Source organism: Dasypus novemcinctus, chromosome 12, assembly GCF_030445035.2.
Source record: "Dasypus novemcinctus isolate mDasNov1 chromosome 12, mDasNov1.1.hap2, whole genome shotgun sequence".
Lineage (NCBI taxonomy): Eukaryota > Metazoa > Chordata > Mammalia > Cingulata > Dasypodidae > Dasypus > Dasypus novemcinctus.
Genome location: NC_080684.1, coordinates 84,240,936 through 84,263,423, shown reverse-complemented (window position 1 = coordinate 84,263,423; position 22,488 = coordinate 84,240,936). Strand labels below are relative to the sequence as shown.

At 38.7% G+C, this 22,488-nt stretch overlaps 1 protein-coding gene across 1 annotated transcript in view; it reads right to left on the bottom strand.

The window, feature by feature from the left end:
- ACTR6 (actin related protein 6) overlaps nucleotides 1-10,458 on the bottom strand; it is a 33,298-nt gene extending 22,840 nt beyond the window's left edge. The window contains exons 1-4 of the mRNA XM_058308596.2: nucleotides 10,324-10,458; nucleotides 7,961-8,078; nucleotides 7,382-7,450; nucleotides 6,242-6,365 (exon numbers count right to left, since the gene is read on the bottom strand). Coding sequence (XP_058164579.1) covers nucleotides 6,242-6,365; nucleotides 7,382-7,450; nucleotides 7,961-8,078; nucleotides 10,324-10,391 — 379 coding nt within the window. The 5' untranslated portion in view covers nucleotides 10,392-10,458. The remainder of the gene's footprint in view (nucleotides 1-6,241; nucleotides 6,366-7,381; nucleotides 7,451-7,960; nucleotides 8,079-10,323) is intronic.
- Nucleotides 10,459-22,488: the final 12,030 nt, after the last annotated feature.

Sequence of the window (22,488 nt, the reverse complement as noted above, 5' to 3'; positions counted from 1 at the left end):
CCATTTATTTAAGTCTTTCATTTCATTTAAGAATGTTGTGTAGTTTTCTGTGTATAAGTAATTTATATCTTTAGTTAAATTTACTCCTAGATAGTTGATTTTAGTTACTATTGTAAATGGTATTTTTTTTCTTGATTTCCTCCTTAGATTGCTCATTATTGGTGTACAAAAATGCTACTGATTTTTGCCCATTGATCTTATAAACTGCGAATTTACGGAATTCATTTTTAAGCTCCAGAAGCTTTTTTGTAGATTTCTCAGGGCTTTCTATGTATAGGATCATGTCATCTGCAAATGGTGAAATTTTTACTTCTTCCTTTCCAATCTGGATGCCTTTTATATCTTTTTCTTGCCTCATGCTCTAGCAAGTACTTCTAACACAATGTTAAAGGTGAGCAGTGATAGTGGGCATCCTTGTCTTCTTCCCAATCTTAGAGGGAAAGCTTTTAGGATTTCACCATTGTATATGATGCTAGCTGTAGTTTTCATATATACCCTTTATGCCATTCAGAAAGTTTCCTTCTAGTCCTATCTTTTGCAGTGTTTATATCAGGAAAGGGTACTGAATCTTGTCGAAGACTTTTTCTGTGTCTATAGAGATGATCATATGATTTTTTTTTCTTTCTAACTGTTTATGTGATGTATTACATTGATTGATTTTCTTATGTTCAACCTTACTTGCATACCTGGGATGAAACCCACTAGGTCATGATGTATAATTCGTTTGATGTGTTGTTGAATATGATTAGCAAGTATTTTTTTGAGGATTTTATCATCTAGTTCATCAGAGAGAATGGTCTCTAATTTTCCTTTCCTGTGGTATCTTTGTTTGGCTTTGGTATTAGGGTAATGTTGGCATCATAGGATGAGTTAGGCAATGTTCCTTCTACTTTAATTTTTTGAAAGAGTTTAAGCATGATTGGTGTTAGTTCTTTCTGGAATGTTTGGTAGAATTCACCTGTGAAGCAGTCTGGTCCTGGGCTCTTCTTAGTTGGCAAGTTTTTGACGACTGATTCTCTTCACTTGTGATGGGTTTGTTGAGTTCATCAATTTCTTCTTTCGTCAGTGTAGGTTGCGTATGTGTTTCTAGGAATTTGTCCACTTCCTCTAAATTGTCCTTCTTGTTGGCATATCATTTCTCAGATATCCTCTTACAGTACTGTTTATTTCTGTAGGGTCAGTGGTGTTACATCTTTTTTCATTTCTTATTTTGTGTATTTGCATCTTCTCTCTTTTCCTGTTAGTGTGGCTAAGGGTTTGTTAGTTTTATTGATCTTCTCAAAGAACCAGCGTTTGGTTTTATTTTTTTTCTAGTGCTTTATTTTCCATTTCACTTAATTTTGCTCTTATCTTTGTTATATCCTTATTTCTACTTCTTTTGGGGTTAGTTTATTGGTCTTTTTCTAATTCCTCCAACTGTGCAATTAGGACTTCAATTTTAGCTCTTCTTTTTTAATATATGCCTTTATGGTTATGAATTTCCCCCTCAGTACAGCTTTTGCTGCATCCCATAGGTTTTGATATGTTGTGTAGTCATTTTCATTTTTTTAAACATAGTTACTGATTTCTTTTGAAATTTCTTCCTTAACCCACTGTTTGTCTAAGAGTATGTTGTTTAACTTCCATATCTTTGTGCCTAGTCTGGTTCTTTGGCCCTTACTGACTTCTAGCTTCATTCCACTGTGGTCAGAGAAATTATTTTGTATAATTCCAATCTTCCTGAGTTCACTGAGAATGTTTCTGTGGCCTAGCATAGGGTCTATCTTGGAGAACGATCCATGTGCATTCGAGAAGAATGTATATCCCACTATATTTGGGTGTAGTGTTCTGTATATGTCTATTAGGTCCAGATCCTCTAATGTATTGTTCAAAGTCTTTGTTTCTTTATTGATCCTCTACTGAGATATTCTGTCTAATGTTGATAATGGTGTATTAAAGTCCCCAACTATAATTGTAGAGGCATCTATTTCTCCACTTAGTTTTCCAGTGTTTGCCTCATGTATTTTGAGGCTCCCTCGTTAGGTGCATACATGTTTATGGTTGTTCTTCCTTCTTGAAAGATTACCCCTTTTACTAATAAATAGTGTTCATCATTGTCTCTTACAATAGTTCTGCATTTCAAGTCTTTTTTGCCTGATATAAGTGTAGCTACTTCTGCCATTTTTTGATTATTGTTTGCTTGTAAGATTGTTTTCTGGTCATTTACTTTCAGCCTCCTTGAATCTCTGGGTCTAAGGTGAGTTTCTTGAAGACAGCATATAGATGGGTCATATTTCCTTATCCATTCTTCCAATCTGTATCTCTTGAGTGGTGAGTTTAGTGCATTAACAGTGTTATTACCCTCAAGGAATTACTTACATTAGTCATATTTTCTTTGGGTTTATGTATATCATATTTTGTTTTTATTTCTCTTTTTGTCTCTTTAGTTGTTCTTACACTCTCCTCCAACTCTCTCTTCTGCTTTTTTCCTTTCAATCTACAGAACTCCTTTTATTATTTCTTGAAGGGCAGGTTTCTTATTGGCATACTCTCATTATTTATCTGTGAGTATTCTGAACTCTCCAACATTTCTGAATGCAGCTTTGCTGGATAGAGAATTCCTAGCTGGAAGTTTTTTTTTCTTTTCACACCTTCATTATTTCATAGTACTGCCTTCTTGCCTCCATGGTTTCTGATGAGAAATCAGCAATTAATCTTATTGAGCATCCCTCATATATGATGGTTCTCTTTTCTCTTGCTGCCTTCAATATCTTCTCTTTGAGCATTGGACAGTTTGACAAGTATATGTCTTATAGTAGGCCTGCTGGGATGTATACTGTTTGGGGTGCATTGTACTTCCTGGACATATACATCTATCTCCTTCCCAATAGCACTGGGACGTTTTCAGCCATTATTTCCTCCAACACTCCCTTTTACTTCTCTTCTCCCTCTGGTATGCCTATAGTGCTTTGTGTTGTAATTCAAGTCCCTAAGTCCCTGCTGGATTTTTTCAACCTATTTATCTATCTGTTTTAACATCTCTCTGATTTCAGATGTTCTGTTTTCCATGTCACTGATTCTTTCCTCTGCCTGTTCAAATCTGCTGTTATGTGCTTACAGTATATTCTTGACTTCTTGGATTCTACCTTTCATCACCATCATATCCGTTTTCTTTTATGTATGTTTACAATTTCTTCAGTATGTTCTCTCAATGTCTTCTTAATATTCTTAATCTCTTCCTTCACTTCACTAAGCTGGTCCATGATATTTGTTCGGACAGCTTTGTTTAGTTGTTTGATGGTCTGCAAGTCTTCCTGGTTTTTAGTTTGTTCACTGGACTGGGCCTTGTCTTCCTGTTTGTTAGTATGGTTTGTAATTTTTTGTTGCTGTCTGGTCATCTTTTTATCTTGATGGGTTTTGATTAGCTTCTATTTCTATACTCTACGTTTTTATTTAGCTGCTGTTTGTGTGTGTGTGTGTGTGTGTTAAGTTTTCTCTTTGACACTTTGTTCTTCTATTTCCCTGCTGATTTCTTTGTTCCCGTGAAGAAAAAGATTAGGGCCAAAGAAAGTGAAAGAGGTAAGAAAAGAAAAAGGATAATAGTAATAATTATAGTAAAAGTTAGAAGAGGAACTGTATAAGGCCTCGGAAAATGAATATTTGACTCATGTAAGTTCTGCAGAATAAGAGGAATAATCAAGTTGAGTACCTACAATGAAATGGGTATCCAAATAGAGAAAAACATATAGAATTAATTAAAAGACCTGAATGATGAGAGAGGGAAAGCAAAAAGGGAGGACAAAAGAAAAAAAAGTTAATGAAAGAAAACAGAATAGACAAGTTAGAAATATAAACCAGAATAAGTAAGGACTAAACAGAGAGGTGGGATGTAAGAACAAGGGAAAATGGAAGAGAGGAAGATGAAGAAAGGAGAAGAGATAGCCCTGATAGACAAAACTGGTATACAAAGAAATCAGGAAGAGGAGGAGGAAGCACAGCAAACAAGAAACAAGCCAGCAGCACCAAATTAAAAGATAGAAAAATAATAATAATAAGGGGGGTGGTGGGGGAGAAAGAGGAAAGAAAAACAAGAAAACAATAACAACAAAAAACCAAATACACAAGCAAGCAGTTAAACAAACACTAAGGAAGAACAGCCTTCCCTCTTAGGCCCGAGTAGCTTCTCAGGCTGCTGGTGTTCTGCAATCAATTACCCTGCAGCCTGCCCTCTGTAGATTTTGAAGTGGGTTTTAGCAAGTAAGCTAAGTTAAATTTTTTTTAAAAGTAACCTTTTTTTTTTAGGAGAAATAAGAGACCTAAGAGAAACTAGCACAAATATGTCTGTTTTCCTTGTCCTAAAGTATCAGGTGGGTGTTTGATATCCCGGCAGATCATTACTCTAAGAGGAGCCAGGAATCGAACTAGGGAACTCATATATTCTAAGCAGAAACTCCTCCACTGAGCTAAACTTTCTCTTTGGGTCAGTTAGCTATTCAGAAAGCTATCCAGTCACTTTCCCTCAGGCAGGTTTGTCCCTGCCCCTTTCTATTCTTAACTGCTTTCTCTCCCAGGGCAGCAGGACTCAATAGCCTGTGTGAGGGAATCCCTCCCTCACCTGTCTGGGTCAGGTTGAGTTCACTTTTGAAATCCAAATCAGAGCCTGGTGGTTGAATTCGCTGCAGAAAAATACTCTCAACCCTCTCCTAAACCACTCCTTCCTCCCAGGGGACCCTAAACACACTCTTGGAAACTTATTAAGCACTTCCTCCTGCCCGCCTCCCTTAGAGGAGTTGATATTTGATAGTTTTCAGCACAGACTAGTCAATTGCCTGACTCCACCCTCTCCCAGGCTAGGTTCTTTTCTCCCAGGCCAACTAGGTAAATCAGGCTACCTCTCTCTTCACCTCCCCCTTTTTCCTCCTGCCACCTCAAGCCAGCTGGTATGCTCCTCAAAGCTCAAAGGTGGTTCAGGTAAACATACCCACAGAAAGGAAACTTTCCACCCTTTGCCAGAACCCTCCCACTCTGGGAGAATGCTCAGAGAACATTCCCTCTTGCTGAGTGGCTGGGGGTAGTCAGGCTCGGAGCGACTTATTGCCTTTAGCCTTTCCATCCCAGTTTCCAGCCTCTGGGGCTAGAAACTCAGGGTGTTACCTTGAGCAATTTATCTCTTTATCCAGCTCTCTCCAGATCGATACCCTGAAGCCTCCTGCTCTGTGGGTTCCCAAAACATCTCACTTGGGCAGGATCTCGAGCTCAAGCAGCCATTTTTTACGAGAGAGCTGATGAGTGTGCACTTAAATTTATGCCATCTTGCTTCTTCTTCCTCAGCAACTAAGTTTTACTAAGCATTTTATTACATGCCAGGTTCAACTCTAAGTACTATTTGAGGAGTATACATTTTAAACCTTAAAACAAGTCCATATGAGGAAAACAAGGCATGAGAAGTTAAATAATATTCCCAAGGTCACACGGTGGTAGAGCCTGGACTAAAACCAAGGAAGTACGGCTGTAGAGCAGGGTTTCTTAGTCTTAGAGCTACTAATACTTTGGGCCAGATAATCTTTGTTGTTGGGGGGGTTCAGCAGCATCCCTGGCCTCTACTCACTCTAGTATTACCATCCCAGTTGTGACAACCAAAAACGTCTCCAGTCATTGCCAAATGTCCCTGGGGAGCGAAAGCACCCCTGGTTGAGAACCACAGTTGTAGAAACTAGTTTAACCATTGTATTATAAAGTCACTTATATAACCTTAAATTCTTCTGCAAGCTAAGTACTTGAATACAGGTACTTTTCACAGAACATGAAGATTTTTGTTCTACACAATCACATAATGTAGACCTAGTCTTTAATAATTTTGGGTTTAGATATTTATAGATTATTTTTCCTTAAATTGGCAACCTGAAGTTTTAATATTTCCATCAGTAATAGCAGTAATAATAAACAGATGACAGGAAAGGAAACTACCTCAGAAACGATAATCTTTCAGAGATTAGAAATATGTGTATAGTAACTTAATTAGGGAGCAATACCATATTAACAAAAAAGATAAACTGTGAGAGGTCTTACTAGATAATCTCTCAAAGGGTCCATCTAGTTTTAAAATTCCATCTTTTATTTCCTTCAAACCTAAAAGAATGTCACCCAGTATTCTAAGATGTTAAGGATTTCTTTACCCTATTCATATTCATGTAATTTAATTTTTTTCTTTGTTTTTTAATCCTGATTATGTAATTTAATTTCAATCAAAACTTTAACTCACCATTTACTCTTAATACTGCTTGGAATTGATATTCTTCAAATAGGATTTCATTCATTGATTCCTGAATTGAAGTGAAATTAAAATATGGTTCTGTGATAATAACATTGGTATCTAAAAAATCAACCTGTGAGGGAAAACAAATCCCAAAAAGTTCTGTAATTTGTAAAAATTAGAAACACTTATTATATATACATATATTATGAGATAGGGCTTATTATGATCCCTATTAAACAAATGACCAAACTGAGGCACAGTTTGGAAATAAGCTATAAAATAAGCTATAAAAGTTCACACAGCTAATTAATGGCATAGCTGGGATTTGAACCCAGGGAGTCTGGTTAGAGAATCCAAGCACTGAACTATTATGCAATTTTACCACTCTTAACAACAGAATAAAATGATACTATCAATTTCTTCAAAGGTAATTATGCAAAAGTAATGATTGATAAAACTACAAGTATCAGGACTTTTGTAACTTCATTTTTAAAAGAAAAAAGGCAAGAATCTTTACGATATTTAAAGTTTACAGAATTCTCTCCCACACATTTTTTTCCAAACTTTATTTTGTACACTTAATAACTGAAAATAAAAACAATTAAAAACTAAAAAGAAAACACAGTTGAATAAAAACATACATTTCTCAATATACTGGATACATAAAAAAATTTTTTTTGAATCATACAATTTGTTATACTATATATTTGGTTCATAGTTATGCCACATATTCTTGACGCGCAGTAAAACTTGAACATTCTCTCAAATACTTATATCCCACAACAGACATTAAAAGTAAAAAATTATCTTATTCACTTATTCAGGTATATAGTCAAAATTATTTTATAGTGAAAATAAAAATGAAACAGTGAATTGGTCTAAGAATAGTATTAGAATCTGAAATAAACTTTTAATCTTGAGTTTCATACAGATTATCTCCATTTAACCTTCATTTCCATGTCAGAATGGAAATTCTATTCATTTACATTTATTTAATATTTAAAAAATCAAACGTAGGCACAGTAAATTAGAATGACTAGAATATAAACTAGAATCAGATCCAGAAGTCTATGTATCTTGCAAGTTCCATTTTTATTTGCATAAGACATGGAAAAAGAATTCAAATACATACTCCGATTTTGTTACCTGATACATTTCTTTTCCAAAAAGGTAATCCCAAACTTGTCTTTGAACATCCCAATTCACCAAGTAGCCCTAAAATTTTATAAATAAATTTAATTATCAAAGATATTTGGACAATTTTAAAAAATCAAATTAATATTTTCTAAATCACTGGTGTTTATCTTTTTATCTCTTCTCTAGTCTAATGGCATATGAATTTTGGACCAATAATATTAGTATGTCTTTCTTTTTTGGAAAGTTACAAAACTACAAACGAAGAATAATCAAAATTTCCAGGGTTCAATATATAGAGATGTGTCTTTACACTTATTTTCCTAAAGGAATGTGTTCATCTTGCTCATCTTATAAGATAAATAAATAAAATTCAGCACCTACAAGCATTAATTAAACCATGATCATTTATTTTTATTGGGAAAATCTGATTTCTATAATTGGTTTTAATAAGATCTTAGTTAAAATTTAAGTCACCTTTGCTCAGATCTAAAAATATATTCATATATACACACAAAGTCTCATAGATGCAAATAAAATTATCTTTAAATTTGAGTGTACAATGCTAGAAATGAAACATAACTGGATTACCTTTTGAAAAGGAAGGATGTAAAAGAGTCCAGAGGGATCTTTTATCTCATCTATCTGGTTAGCAGTAAAGGTTTTAAGACGTGCTGTTTTTGACCTGAACTGACAGTTAGGAATAACCCTATTAATAAAGAAACAAATAATAGAATTATTCTCTAAATACTTAGTTCCTAAAAATACATTTATTTAAACACCACCATGATGCCAATAGAGGTCAGGATATCCAACTAGAATTTCTTATTCTGTCTTCAAATAATTAAAAAGTGTGTGTGTGTGTGTATAAGTTCTAGTATGTACCAGACTCTATACTGGACCGTTTATCTTTCTCAAATAATCCTCAAGAAATCCTTACAGTTGGGTATTGACACCACTGCACAGATGAGAGGCAGGGCTTCAGTAAAGGTCCTGGTTTTTCCGGCTTTAATGAGAAAATCCTTTACACCATCCAATTAATGATTTGTAAGTTCAAAATTCTGGCAATATAATTAAGATTCCATAAAGCCAAAGATTTTTGGTCATCAAAATTCTTCAAGGTACAGAAAGAGAAGGTAGTTTTAAACATGTTCCTGCCCACCACTGAGTTAATCTGGTTAGGGAAACAAACTAGAGCCATTCTAAATCACATACACACATACGTATACAGATACACTGACATATACATACACATACACATATTTACAGAGGATATTAGGATAATACTGTAAAGATGTTTTATACTTGCTTATTTCACTCACACTGTCAAAGCAATTTCTCTAAAGGTTTAAACATTCTTTGAGAACATAATTTTAAGAAGGTACGTTATATTCAATCTTAGTGTAGTATAATAATTTATCCAATTTGTTATTCTTGGTCATACAGCTTGAGCACCATCTGTTTGCTACCATATACAATGTCTTTAATAATATGCAACATCCTCTACCGACTTCTTTATCTAAGCTTTTAAAAAATCATTGATAAGATTTTAAGATCCAGAATATATAAAGAACTCCCACAATTCAACAAAAGACATTCCAGTTCCTTAAATGGGCAAAGGACTTAGACATTTCTCCAAAGAAAACATGTTTAGAACATGAAAACATGTTTAGCATCACCAGTCATCAGGGAAATGCAAATCAAAACTGCAATGAGGGGAAGTGGACGTGGCTCAACTGATAGAGCTTCGGTCCGCCATATGAAGGGTCCAGGGCCTCCTGACCCTTTTGGTAAGCTGGCCCATGTGCAGCGCTGCTGTGCGCAAGGAGTGCCAGGCCATGCAGGGGTGCCCCATGAAAAAAGCGCAGCCCACCCAGGGGTGGTGCCACACAGAGATATGATGCAGCAAGCTGATGCAACAAAAAAGAGATGCAGATTCCCAGTGCCACCTATAATGCAAGCAGAAAGACAAGAACACACAGCAAAGGGACACAGAGAGCAGATGGGGAGGGGGGGAAGGAGAGAAATAAATGAAATAAATCTTAAAAAAAAACTGCAATGAGATAACACCTCACCAACTTGGCTTTTTTTTTTTTTTTAGGAAAATAAGGGTTGGGGAGGGTGTGGAGAAACTGGAACCCTTGTGCACTGTTGGTGGGAATCCTTGTAAGGACTTTTATCAAACACCTAGTTAACTCCTTAGATAAATGATTAAAAAATAGAACTGCTCTGTCAAAGGATATGAACAGTGATACACATTGCCAAAATATTTTCCAGAAATACTGTTTCAATTTATTTTCTCTGGCAGTTTGCTAGCCCCATTAAAAACAATAGAAAAAAGGAGGAAAAAAAAATCCTGAGAATCTGAAAGAGGAAAACGCATGCCTTTATGTTTGCTTATTCTTCAAAAGAAGATCTACTTTAAGAATACACTTTTCATGAATACTACTGTAATATTTCTACTTGGTTGAACTTATCAACTAGGTCAGTCAGCGGGCACTTCGAAAGGCCTAGGTAGAGAGTGTTCGAAGTCTCTAGGCAACAAGACTGTATTATTTAGATATTTGGGGGTCATGGACCCCTTTCAGCATCTTATGAAAGCTATAATTGCATCTCCAGTACATTCAAAATGTTATCCACAAATTCGAAAAGCTCATGAACTTTAACTATGGTCCCTTCGGTCAAAAAGCGCTTCACTAAAAGACCATTTTCCTTGGCTATTTCCTGAAAGGAACGGAAACACCATCCAACTTCGGGGGCCACGTAACACAAAGTTAAAATAATCAAATCCATTTCAAAGCATCCCTAACCACCCAGTCCAAACAGAGCATCCCTCTGGCACAGGCTAAGGGCCGCACGGGGGCGTTTGCAGTTCACCATGTTCCGAGATTTAAGCTGGTATGGGAATTTACTAGCCTTCTGTGTCCTGTCCACCGGTAAAACCGAACACTTACGATACGTTTTCATGGCTGTAGCCGATTTTGGCGTTGTACGCTCCGTTATCCAGCACCAAAGTAGTCATTTCAACACAAACACGCTGCCGCCGCTCAGCTTTCTCCTCCCGTCCCTTCTGCTCACGGTTCTTCCGGCACTCTATGGTTTGCCAGGGCGGAGCGCTGAGACACGCTTCCGGGCTCCCTAGCAACGGAAGACACCGGAAGGCAGAGACCGCGCAGTTGTCATGCGAGGCAGTGAAAGTTGCTTGTCAAGACTAGCTTGCTTACGTGGCGGCGAGATCCAACGCAAGTGGAAACTAAGTGATTTGCTGCGCATTACTTATTGGTCCTTTCCTCCGTACAATGACTCGCTCATGCAAGTTTCTTTTAACTCCTGCAGCGATCCAGCTCGTTTTTTGTTTTTTGTTTTTTTGTTTTTTTGGTCTTCAAATACCATTGTTCAGACAGTGACATTTCTTGGAGAATAAAATGTAAAACCATTCGCAGCATGGAATTAGATATGAGGTTTCTCCAACCTCATCCCCCGACACTCTACGTCGCACTGTGGGAGCCAACCATCCGGAATTACAAATGTGCTGCCTTTTGTGAAAAAACAAATGTCAACCTGCCTTGATTTTTCACATTCACACATGGACACCCTCACTCAGGACCGAGTGCATGTGTCTTTTTAATCTTCTCGACATCCGACACACTCCCAGTTTCAGTCCCCGTTCCCCTATCTGGAATTAGATGCCCTTCCTGGGATGGGGAGCCCTCCTATGTGCTCTCCAATACCCAGGGCTAACTCATATATATATCATTACGGTTAAGAGAGTTAATTTTTGAAATCGAATCTGGATTTTGACACAAAATGACTGTAACCTAGGTGAACGATGATAATGGTTAATACAGAGCTTACTGTGTGCCTGCGTGCTGTTCTAAGAGTTGTGCATGTATTAATTTAATCTTTACAACGTTATAAAGTTGGTATTACTATTGAAATCAAAGTATAGTTAAGAGTGCAGATCCTGGGATCAAACCTCTGGATCAAATCGTGGCTTAGCCACTATCTGGGCATATTAGTTAACCTCTCTGGTTTTTAGTTTTCTCATCTATAAAACAATGAAACTAGCATATTAATACGACTTTGCAAAATTGTTTTATTGAGTAAACAATAAAATTTAAGCACCTTGCAGTTATCATCTTTTATCGTATGATTATCACCTGTTAACTGGCCTAGATGGCAAACTCCCATGAGCTGTGGCACCATCCTGCCCACTCTCTGCTTCCCCAAAGGCCAGGAGGACAGAATTTCGGCAAGGCCCAGGGAACTCTGCACAGCCATACTGTTGTAAAATTTGAGAGAGGTTCAATTATTTGCGTATAGAAAAGCCAGGACTCAGGAATGATTTTGAGAAGGAAAAATGGTTTATTGACCACTGGCCAGACTCGGGAGCTTCCTGTTGCAAACCCGAGCCTGGAACAAGATTTTCGAGTTTCTTTTATACAGAGAGGAAAGGTTAAATGGTCCTTTTGTTTCAGTTCTCAATAGGCTTGAATTAGCTTATATATCTTCCACATCTTAGGTAAGCTTTTAGTATGGACTTCATACATTCTAGTTAAGCTTTTAGCTTATCTTGGTTTGCATTTCCCCTGAATATTCAAAGTCTATAGAGTTTGCATTGATAAACTGTTTCCCGGGACTGGAGTCGTTGCCATGATCACCAAGGGCAGGACTGCAGCCTCTTATCATCCCACACCCACAAGTCATAGAGAGCTTAGATTATCTCTTAAGAGACAAAGAACCTCCCACCCATAGCCCACATCAATACCAGATCTCTTTTCCACTCCAAGGGCTAGAAGTTCAAGGGTACCAGAAGCCGACCTATAGGGCGGCAGACTTGGCCCAGTGGTTAGGGAGTCCGTCTACCACATGGGAGGTCTGTGGTTCAAACCCCGGGCCTCCTTGACCCAGGTGGAGCTGGCCCATGTGCAGTGCTGATGCGTGCAAGGAGTGCCCTGCCATGCAGGGGTGTGCCCCGCGTAGGGAAACCCCACGCGCAAGGAGTGTGCCCCGTAAGGAGAGCCGCCAGGCACGAAAAGAAAAGTGCAGCCTGCCCAGGAATGGTGCCGCACACACGGAGAGCTGACACAAGGTGACGCAACAAAAAGAAACACAGATTCCCACGCCGCTGACAACAGCAGAAGTGGACAAAGAAGACACAGCAAATAGACACAGAGAACAGACAACCAGGGTGGGGGGAGAAGGGGAGAGAAATAAATAAATAAATAAATCTTAAAAAAAAAAAAAGCCGACCTATAGGCAGTAGGCACAAAAACTAACTCCAGATCATGCCCCATTATTACAATGATTTGGGTGCAAAGTTTATTATGTTCAAATTTACTCTATTTTCTCTAAAATAACATGTATAGAATGTTTTATACAATTATAATACAATGCATAGTACTTTACTTTTGGATTGGTATTTATTAATTTGAAAAGCAGTTCTTATGTTCTAGCCACATTAGGCAACTTGCATTTACAAAGGAAGTCATGGATTTTCACACTTCTGTCCTTTTTCATAATGGTGACCCATCTGCCTGAAACATCCTTTTCTGCTTAGTGAGTTAATAACCAAGTCTTTGACTTCAGCAGTAATTCTTATAACAAACTAAACCAACTTATTCTTATCTTTCAAATAATATCTCTACTGTTAATCCTTCTTTAACCTATCAAAATAGAAGGAAATACTCCTTCCTATGTTCTCATAGTGCTTTGCTTCTGTTTTCAATAAAAATAATAAATGACAAATTTGTTAAGAACTCAAATGTCCTAGGTACTTTGTTAAGCACTTTTTAATGCATAATCTTATTTAATCCTCACAAAATTCTGAGTTAGATACTGTACTAGTCTGCCAAAAGAGGTGCTGATGCAAAATATGAAAAATCTGTTGGCTTTTTAAAAAACACTTTTTAAAATTAAAGTTCATAGGTCTCAAAGAACATTACATTAAAAAACATAAGAGGTTCCCATATAACCCACTACCCACCCTCCCACCCCCATCATTTTTGTAAATAGTATTTTCTTGAAGATATATACATCTCAAAAAATGTTACATTAAAAAACATGAGGTTCCCATATACCCCCATCTCCCCTTCTCACTCCTCCAACACCAACAAATGCCCCATCACTGTGGCACACTCATTGCACTTGGTGAACATATTTTGGAGCACTGCTACAACCACATGGATAATAGTGTACCCTGTAGTTCACACTTTCCCCCAGTACATTCAGTGGGTTATGGCAGGATATATGAAGTCCACCATCTGACCCTGCGATATTATTTAGGGCAACTCAAAGACTGAAAAACGCCCCCATATCACATCTCTTCTTCCTTCTCCCTGCCCTCAGCAACTACTGTAGCCACTTTCTCACCTCAATTCTACAATTTCGTCTATTACTAATCACAATACTTTTATAGTAGAATATCAGTAAGTCCACTCTAATCCATATATTATTCCTCCATTCTGTGGGCCCTGGGATGGTGATGTCCACTCTACCTCTAGATCAACAGGGGGCTTAGATTCCACATGGATGATGGATGCAATTATTCTACTTGCAGTTGTAGGCACTCTTGATTCCTTGGTGTGGTGGTTGACCAACTTCAGCTCCCTGTTTACTGACCTGGGTAAGTCCAACAAACCAGAGAGTAGGAGTTGCAACTCCGCTGAGGCTCAGGGACCAGCTGGCACATGGGCAGTCCAGGATTCAAGTCCCTTGAGTATACACCATCCCTAGCGCCAATCACAGGTTCAGTAAAAGTGACAGAAGAGGCATGTGTAGAAAGGTCACATCTGAGTCTAGCTCCATCACACTCAGGAGCACAAATTCCAAAGTAGGGCCCTCTGAAATGGCACAGAACTCCAAATCCATTTGCCATGGCCATATACCCTGTGGGTCTCCATAGCCTTCAGGAGAACCAGTACCTAGGGTTGTATCTACTTTGGCTTTTTCTGGGGTCCTGCTAATGTGTGTGTAACTGTGATCCCTCTGATGACTGCCCCACTCTTTTTTGAAGCCTCTTAGCCATATAAACTCATTTGTCTTTGCCATTTCCCCCTTTTATTCAAGGTCAAAAAGCAGTTTTTAACACATGATCATACATGTAGACTGAGATATTCTGCTGGTCTGAGTTGACCCTTTTATTCAAGGCCCTTTTCTAGTTGCATCACCAGCTAGTGACTGGTAGTATCCCTCGAGCCAGGGAGGATCATCCCTGGGAGTCATGTCCCATACTGGGGGGAAGGTAATGCATTTACATGCTGAATTTGGTTTAGAGAGTGGCCACGTTTGAGCAATATGGAGGTTCTCAGGAGGCAACTCTTAGGCACCCTGCAGCTCTAGGCCTTGTGCATATTTGAGGCACACAGGCTCGTAAGCATAGTTATCAGAATCAAGGGCTCATTATTGGACCATCCTTTCTTGTTGGTCTTTGCTGTTGCACTTGGGGGATTATTGCTGTTCCATTGGGGAATGTAACAGAGCTCCCCTGGGTAGGAATTCAGCATGTCCTCAGTTAATGTTTGTAACTATAACACTCCAGCTTATCATAGATGGCACCTATGTAGGCATCAGCTCACAAACTTCCTCTCCCCCCTAAATTCCTTTAAGCCTATCTTCCCGTCTCTAGATCTCTGAGACAGCTTGGTTTGCTTGTTTCATATCAGAGAGGTCATGTAGCATTTGTCTTTCAATGCCTGGCTTGCTCATTCAACATAAGGTCCTCAAGATTCATCCATGATATGACATGTGTTTTGTAATGTATTTCTTCTTATAGCTGAGTAGTATTCCATAGTACATGCCACATTTTATTTACCCATTCATCTGTTGATGGGTATTTGGGTTGATTCCAGCTTTTGGCAATAGTAAATAATGCTGCTATGGACACTGATGTGCATATACTGGTTTGTGTCTTCTAGGTAAATACCCAGCAGTGGATATATACCCAGAAGAACTGGGTATATACCTAGAAGTGGAATTCCTGGGTCATATGGCAAACCTATAGCTAATTTTTTGAGGAACTGCCAAACTGTCCTCCAGAATGGCTGGATCCTTCTGCATTCCCAACAGCAGTGGATGAGTGTTTCCATTTCTCCACACCCTCTCCAGCACTTGTAGTCTTCTGTTTATTTTGATAGCTGCCAGTCTAATGGGAGTAAGATGGTATCTTATTGTAGTTTTGATTTGCATTTCCCTAACAGCTAGTGGTTTTGAGCATTTTTTCATGTGCTTTTTAGTCATTTGTATTTCTTCTTTGGAGAAGTATGTGTTCAAATCTTTTCCCCATTTTTTAAAATGGGGTGTTCTGCTTTTTATTTTTGAGATATAGGAGTTCTTTGTATATGCAGGATATAAGTCTCCTATCAGATATATGGTTACCAAATATTTTCTCCCATTGGGTAGGCTGTGTTTTCACTTTCTTGACAAACTCCTTTGAGGTGCAAAAGGCTTTAATTTTTAGGAAGTCCCATTTATCTATTTGTTCTTTTGCTGCTCATGCTTTGGGTGTGAATTTCATGAAGCCATTTCCAATTACAAGGTCCTGTAGATGCTGCCCTACATTGTTTTCCAAGGTCTTTATGGTCTTGGCTCTTACACTGAGGTCCTTGATCCATCTTGAGTTGATTTTTGTATAAGGTGTGGGAAGGTAATCCTCCTTCCTTCTTTTGCATATGGATATCCAATTCTCTAGGCACCATTTGTTGAAGAGGCCACTCTCTCCCAGTTGAGTGGGCTTGGTGGCCTTGTCAAATATCATATGAGTATATATATCAAGATCTATATCAGAACTCTTAATTCAGTTCCATTGTTCAGTGTATATATCCTTGTGCCAATACCATGCTGTTCTCACTACTATAGCTTTGTAGTATGTTTTGAAGTCAGGTAGTGTGATTCCTCCAATTTCATTTTTCTTTTTCAATATGTCTTTGGCTATTTGAGTCCTCTTTTCTTTCCAAATAAATTTCATAGTTAGTTTTTCTAGTTCATTAAAAACTACTGTGTTGATTTTTATTGCGATTGCAAAAAAATAAGTTTTGGCAGGATAGACATCTTAATAAAGTTTAGTCTTCCTATCCATGAACAGGGAATATTCTTCCATGTATTTAGGTCTTCTTTGATTTCCTTGAACAGTGTTGTACAGTTTTCTGTGTATAAGTCTTCTAACACAATGTTAAATAGAAGGGATAATAGTGGGCATCCTTGTCTTGTTCCTGATCTTAGATGGAAACATTTTAGGATTTAACCATTGTAAATGATGTTAGCTGTGGATTTTTCATATATACCCTTTAACATGTGGTTATGGATTTCTGTTGAGATTTCCTCCTTGAGTCACTGTTTTTCTAAGAGTGTGTTTTTTTAATTTCCATATCTTGGTGCCAAATCTGGGTCTCTGGCCCTTGCAGATTTCCAGCTTCATTCCACTGTGGTCAGAGAAATTATTTTGTATGATTTTAATCTCTCTGAATTGATTGAGACTTTCTTTATGCCTAGCATGTGGTCTATCTTCAAAATGATCCATGTGCACTTGAGAAGAATGTATATCTTGCTGTATTTGGGTGTAATGTTCTGTATATATCTAATAGGTCCAGATCCTCTGATATATTGTTCAAAATCTTTGTTTCTTTATTGATTCTCTTTTGAGATGTTCTCTCCAGTGGTGAGAGTGATGTGTTAAAGTCCCCCACTATAATTGTAGAGGTATCTATTCCTTCCCTTAGTTTTTCTAGTGTTTGTCCCACATATTTGGAGGCCCTTTTGTTAGGGGCATAAATGTTTATGATTGTTCTTTCTTCTTGAAAGATTATCACTTTCACTAATACGTAGTGTCCATCTTTGTCGCTCACAATGGTTTTGCATTTAAAGTCTATTTTGTAGTAATATAGTTACTCCTGCCTTTTTTGGTTATTGTTTGCCTGTAAGATTGTTTTCCAGCCATTCACTTTCAATATCCTTGAATCCCTGGGTCTAAGATGTGTTTCTTGTAGACAGCATATAGATAGGTCATATTTCCTTATCCAATCTTCCAATCTGAGTCTCTTAACAGGTTAGTTCAATCCATGACATTCAGTTTTATTATTTTCAAGGAATTATGTATATTAGCCATATTGTCTTTGAATTTGTGTTTGTCAAATATTGTTTGAATTTTTCCCCTCTTTTTGTTGTTTTAGTTGTTCTTACACTCTCCTCCAACTCTGTCTCCTGTTTTTCTTTCCTCCTGCAGAACTCCCTTTATTATTTCTTGAAGGACAGGTTTCTTGCTGACATACTCTCTTAGTTTCTGTTTATCTGTGAGTATTTTTAATTCATCATCATTTTTGAATGCTAGCTTTGCTGGATAGAGTATTCTTGGTTGGAAATTCTTCTCTTTTAGTACCTTGACTATGTCATACCACTACCTTCTTGCTTCCATGGTTTCAGATGAGAAATCAGCACTTAATCTTATGGAACCTCCCTTGTATATGACGGTTCTCTTTTCTGTTGCTGCTTTTAGTATTTTCTTGAGCACTGGATAATTTGACAAGTATATGTCTTGGGTTAGGCTTGTTGGGATTTATGCTGTTTGGGGTGCATTGTGCTTCCTGGACATGTACATGCATCTCCCTCAGTATGTTTGGGAAGTTTTCAGCCATTATTTCTTCCAACACCCTTTCCATCCTCTTTCCCTTCTCTTCCCCTTCTGGGATTCCTATAATGCATATGTTTGTGCATTTTGCATTATCATTCAGGTTCCTAAGTCCCTGATGGATTTTTTCTATCTTTTTATCAATCAATTTTACTATCTGTTTGATTTCAGGATTTCAAATGCACTGTCTTCCACATCACTAATTCTTTCCTCTGCCTCTTCAAATGTCCTGTTATTTGCTGAGAGTGTATTTTTGATTTCTTGGATTGTGCTGTTGATCGCTATCATATCCGTTATCTTTTTGGGTAAGATTACAATTTCTTTTGTATACTGTCCAAGTGTTTTCTTACTATGCTTAATCTCTTCCTTCACTTCATTAAATTGGTCCATGATCCATGTTTTGAGAGCTTTAATTAGTTGTTCAATGTTCCACTCCTCTTCTTGGTATTTAGTTTGTTCATTGGATTGGGCCGTGTTTTCCTGATTATTGGTATGGTCTGTAGTTTTTTGCTGCTGTCTTGTCATCATTTTATGTTGTTGGGTTTATTAGTTCCTTGGTCTCGGGGTTTAATTAGTTGCTGTTTTCATGTGCATGTTAAGTCTTCTCTTTGTCACTTTGGTCTCCTTTTTCTATTTCCTTGTTGTTGGCTAAGTTCCTTTGATGGAAAATATTAGGGCCAGAAAAAGAAAAAGGGATAAGAAAAATATAATAGTTGTATTGATAATGAATGTTAGCAGAAGAACCATGTGAGATCTAGCAGAATGGATATTGAACTCATGTAAGCTATGTAGAGTTATAATAGTAAAAAGGTAGAGTACCTATAATGAGATAGTAAACTGAATATGGGGAGGAATATAGTATGAGTTGAAAGGCCAGTGTGGTCATGAGAGAGGGAAAGAGAAAAGAAAGGACAATAATATAGAGTGAACAAAAGATAGAAATCAGAATAGAGGTATTAGAGATAAGAAGTCAGAAATATTAGGGGCTAAAGAAAGAGAGGTGGAATGTAAGAGAAACAATAAATGATGGAGAATAGAAAGATGTAAAGGAAAGGGGATAGTGTTGTTAGTCAAAATCAGTACACTCAGAAGAGAGGAAATTGAGGATGAGGAAGTATAGCAAACAAGAAATGTTGCCTGGATCATGAATATAAAAAAAGAAAAAGGAAGGAAAAAAAAAAAAAGGGAAAAAGAAAGAAAGAAAAAAAGCAAGAAAAAGAGAAAGGGGGAAAAAAAAAACGGGAAAAAAAAGGGCCACAGGGTGATAAAGAGGAAGAAAAAACAAGAAAACAAACCAAGAAAAAAGACCAGAGGCAAGGAATCCTCTTTGCAATTGAATAAACTGCTTAGGGTTCTAAACTTCCCCCTTTTTCCCTTCCTCAGTTCCTCTCTCCCAGGGCAGTAGGACAGCTGTGTGAGGACTCCCATAGGAGATTCAAATGGGTCCCTGGTGAACCAACTCAGCTCAGAAAATAATGTCTCTTAACTTCTTGAGAGAGCAACCACCCTTTGCCAGGAAGCCTAAATATGCTGTTGGAAACCTGCAAAACACATCCTACTGTCCCTCTCTCTGAGGTGTGCTACTGGGGGCTAGTTAATTTTCTGGCTCCAACTTCTCCAAGTTTCCTATCCCGGGGTGTTTAAGTAAATTTGCTCTCTCAGCAGATTCAGCCTCTCCTGTATTCCTAGGCTTTCCCCAAGTCAGCTGATATGCTCCTCCAAACTCAATAAAAAGGGGGGGACTAGATAATTGAACCTGCACTCCTTGGGCCCCTCTGCCCCTCCCACCTAAACCCTCCCACCCCCGGAGTTAGTTCGAGACTGGAGGGCTAGGGCAATGCTGGATTTCCGGGTGTGCTGGGGTGGGGAAACAGAGGCACAGGAGAATGTGGGCTCAGGGTATGTAGGTCTCTGAAATGTGGGTTGTGGGGGTTCAGGGAACATGGGCTTGGGGTTCACGCATTTGGGAAAAGCGGGGCTTGGAACTGTACCGCGTGACTGGCAGTTTTCAGAGAGTGCTGCAGCGCTTAGCCCTGGGGGGAAGGGATTTACTTTCCCAAAGCTTCTGAGTTCAGTGTTAGAAACCTGTAGTTTTATCTTGAGTAAGCACTAATTTTGTTGCAGTCTCTCCAGATCGACAGCCAGATACCTCCTGCTTTGCAGGTTCCTGAAACAGCCCACTCCTGCAGGATTCCGTCACTGCTCTGCTGGCCCTGGTGTCCATGTGGGTCTTTGGCTGAGAGCTGAGCCAGCACATGCTTTTTATTCAGCTGGTAGGAACTTGGTGCGCCCTGTGTCCAGCCCACACTAGCACTCCTGGGATGGCAAGGGGACTGCAGGATGGGGGTCCCTGCTCCTAGCAGCCTGTCTCACAGTAAACGAGTCCCCTCGCTGCCCTGAGGACAGGTATGAATCCAGGCTCCAGAAGGCGGGCACTACCTGCCTGCCTGTGGCTCCTGCTCTAGTGCTCCCTCCCGCTCTAGTGCTCCCTCCCGCTCTCACCTGTTGGCTTTTATAAAGGGTATTTATTGAGGTAGAAGCTTATAGTTACAAGGCCCTGAAGAGTTCAACTTAAGGTACATAAAGGGTACTTTCTCACCCGAAGTCATTGGCCACGTGTTGAAGAAAGATGGCTGCTAATGTCCGTGAGGGCTCAGCCTTCCTTCTTCCTCTTAAGGCTCCGTGGTCCCAGCTTCTTCAGATCTCACCTGTAGGCTGACATAAGGCTTGTCTCTTCCCCTGAGGATTGTTTCTTTCTGCCCTCAGCTGCTCTGTTCAGACTACCAGGCTCATCTTTCTTCTTCTGGGGCCTCTGATGTGTCTACTGAGTTGTCTCTCTTCCTCTGCCATGTCTCTGTGTATTTACTTCTCTGTGTGTTTACTTCCATGTGAGAGTCTGTTTTATCAGCCCACCAAGGGAGCTGGGACTCAAAGCTGGGTCACACTCTAATGATGTGGTTGAATCAAAGCCCTAATCTTCACATAATTTAATCAGATGTCTCAGTTGAATCTAATACAATCAAAGGGTTATCATGCCCAGAGGAACAGACCAGTTTATAAACATAATCTATATTTGTTTGTGGAATTCATAAATCATATCAAACTGCCACAGATACTATTTTCTCCAACAAATGAGAAAATTGAGGCTGAGAAAGATTAAATAACTAGCATTAGTATACAAAGCTACAAACTAGCTGAGCAAACATTTGAACCAAACATTCTAATGTCAGAGCTCAAGGATTTAGCACTATGGATTTACCTTCCATAGTAGATTGTTAGCTCCTTGATGGCAGGAAAAAGATTTCTGTTTCATTGTTTTCGTTTAAGCAACCCTAGATACTTGAATAATGATCAGCTTATAGTATATGATAAATGTTAAATGAGTGACTAGTCAACCTACCTATCTCTTCTCTCTCTTCAAAAATATCAGATTGGTAAGCGGATGTGGCTCAAGCAGTTGGGTGCCTGCCTACCACATGGGAGGTCCCGGGTTCAGTTCCTGGTACCTCCTAAAGAAGATGAACAAGACAGCAGGCTGGCACAGAGAGATGACACAAGTAGGAGACACAACAAGCAGGGAGTGGAGATGGCTCAAGTGATTAGATGCTTCCGTCCCACATGGGAATTCCTGGGTGGAGTTCCAGGTGTCTCCTAATATGAAGATGAACAGACACAGAGAACAAACAGGGAGTGCAAACAATGACGGGGAAGGGGGGGAAAAAGCAGGATGTTGGACTATGTGTTAAAACAACCATTATCTCTGTACATACTTTCCTGAGGCATCCCTCAGGTGTACTGTAATTTATTTTCCTCTATTAGATATCACTGAGTGGTCATTTTCACCTCTTAAAAAATGTTGATTTGGGGCTGGATGGATTGCAGGTGCAAAACAGTACTAGTCCTCCCTGCTCTTTCAGCAATTTCATTTTACAGAATTTTTCAACTGACATTTTACATACATATTTCTTTAGATATAAAAACTTAGTGAGCTAAGGCTGGTATTAACTTATTTTATAGACAATTAAACTGAGGGTAAAAGCTATGAAATTAGTTTCTCCAAGTTAACACTGCTAAAAAGTACTTGAGTCAGGACTAGGATTTAGGTCTTCTAATGCCCAGGTCATAGACTCTATTAAGACACTTTGTCAAATTTTACTTTCTTTAGGAAATGGAACAACCAGGACAAGCGTTAACGTATAGCATTCAGTTAGGCGGCAGCAGAATATCCCAGCAAAGGAGAAGAAACCGAGCGATGAAAATGAAGAAAACTGAGTAAGCAAAGAGAGCAAGGCAGGCAGGGCAGTTTGAGGAGCAGGTAGTTAAATTCGGTGGAAACGAAAAAGACAAATAGAATGTAGAAGGAGCATTCAGTGATGGAGGCGGGAAAAAGACCAGAGGCTGGGGAAGGAGGATTCAAACACAAGAAGTTTCCGGGATTAGTAATCTAAGCAGCCAGACACGCCTGGACAGGAAGGAACTCAGGAGGGGAATCCCCGGC